General features: G+C 39.0%; 1 protein-coding gene across 1 annotated transcript; it reads right to left on the bottom strand.

The window, feature by feature from the left end:
• On the bottom strand, positions 1-892 carry LOC106819863 (the record flags this gene model as incomplete). The annotated part of the gene is given in 1 exon segment (XM_014824436.1): positions 1-892. A coding segment is annotated over 1 exon segment (621 nt), but the record flags the coding sequence as incomplete, so codon positions are not given.
• Positions 893-1383: the final 491 nt, after the last annotated feature.

Below are 1383 nucleotides of genomic sequence, written 5' to 3'. Positions count from 1 at the left end.
TCCCCCAAAATCACTACGAACCCGTTTCGGTTCTCCAAAAATGGTAACAGCATTGCGAAAAACATTTTCAATAGTTTTTGCTCTATTATTGCCACTACACTCAATAAAAACACAGGTACGGCTATAACCATCTATGCCAATAGGAACCACGAACCTCCACCTTATGAGTCTATGTTTACCATCAATGTGCCAAAGATAGTTTGGGTAGTGCACATGGTATACTCTACGCGTTATTGTTTTTCTTCGCCTCTCAGCTATACCATGAGCATCAACATGCTGCAAAGCTAAACGAATTCTTTTCCTCTGTATGGTGTAACCGTGAGCACGAATATGCCCCATAAGCAGCTTGGACCCAACGTTGGGATGTTCTTGCTTTATATTTCTAACAAGTGTATTGAGGTCGTCATCAGAAATAGAGGCAAAACTAGGCTTGTTCAGGCCAAACTCCAGCATTTTGGCATTTAACGTTGGCCTTGAAATTCCAAGCTTTCTTGCAATCACTGCTAGTGTAAAGTGTAACTTGAGCATGTTTTCTATTGCTATCTTTGACACTTCTTTACGAGGACGCCCCACCTGAGCATTGTTATTCACTTGGACCTGTAAAATAAAATTGAAAAACATTTATATTTAAAAGTTAACATGTCTATTAAATTAAAACACAGTTATATATACACGATGAAGTTGAAAATCACAAAATACTTTCGACGTCGCTTAGCTTGTTCAAAACCTTCGATTATGTAATGTTAAGGGCTCATCTTTTGCAGTAAGATAATTGTGGGTTGCATTTTCCATAAGTCTACGCTGATTTAGCTCATAAACTTAAAGTGAGTCCAAGTAGTAGTACAGTATAGTGTGGGCAAGCAGCTCAGCAATTCTGAACTTACATTTTCACATTTCAGTGCTCACTTTACAAATTTTCCAACCTGGGCTCTACGTTGGACAAATAGCCACTACTACTACTACACTAGGCTTAGTTCCGGTGTCAAACGAATAACCAGTGTACAACTACAAGTAATTCCCATGAAAAATTTAATTCATACAATTTTCAAAGACCTAGCTCTACTCTAGTACTATAGCCCGCGTTCGATAAACTGCCGCATAAGCAGGCCTGCGGCATTTAATCGAACGTGGGCTATAGTACTAGAGTAGAGCTAGGTCTTTGAAAATTGTATGAATTAAATTTTTCATGGGAATTACTTGTAGTTGTACACTGGTTATTCGTTTGACACCGGAACTAAGCCTAGTGAGTAGTGTAGTAGTAGTAGTGGCTATTTGTCCAACGTAGAGCCCAGGTTGGAAAGTTTGTAAAGTGAGCACTGAAATGTGAAAATGGAAGTTCAGAATTGCTGAGCTGCTTGCCCACACTATACTGTACTACTACTT

The sequence above is a fragment of the Priapulus caudatus genome, unplaced genomic scaffold (genome assembly GCF_000485595.1).
Source record: "Priapulus caudatus unplaced genomic scaffold, Priapulus_caudatus-5.0.1 Scaffold4837, whole genome shotgun sequence".
In the NCBI taxonomy this organism is placed as follows: domain Eukaryota; kingdom Metazoa; phylum Priapulida; class Priapulimorpha; order Priapulimorphida; family Priapulidae; genus Priapulus; species Priapulus caudatus.
Note: the sequence above shows the minus strand (reverse complement) of the source record. Positions and strands in the feature narration are given on the sequence as shown.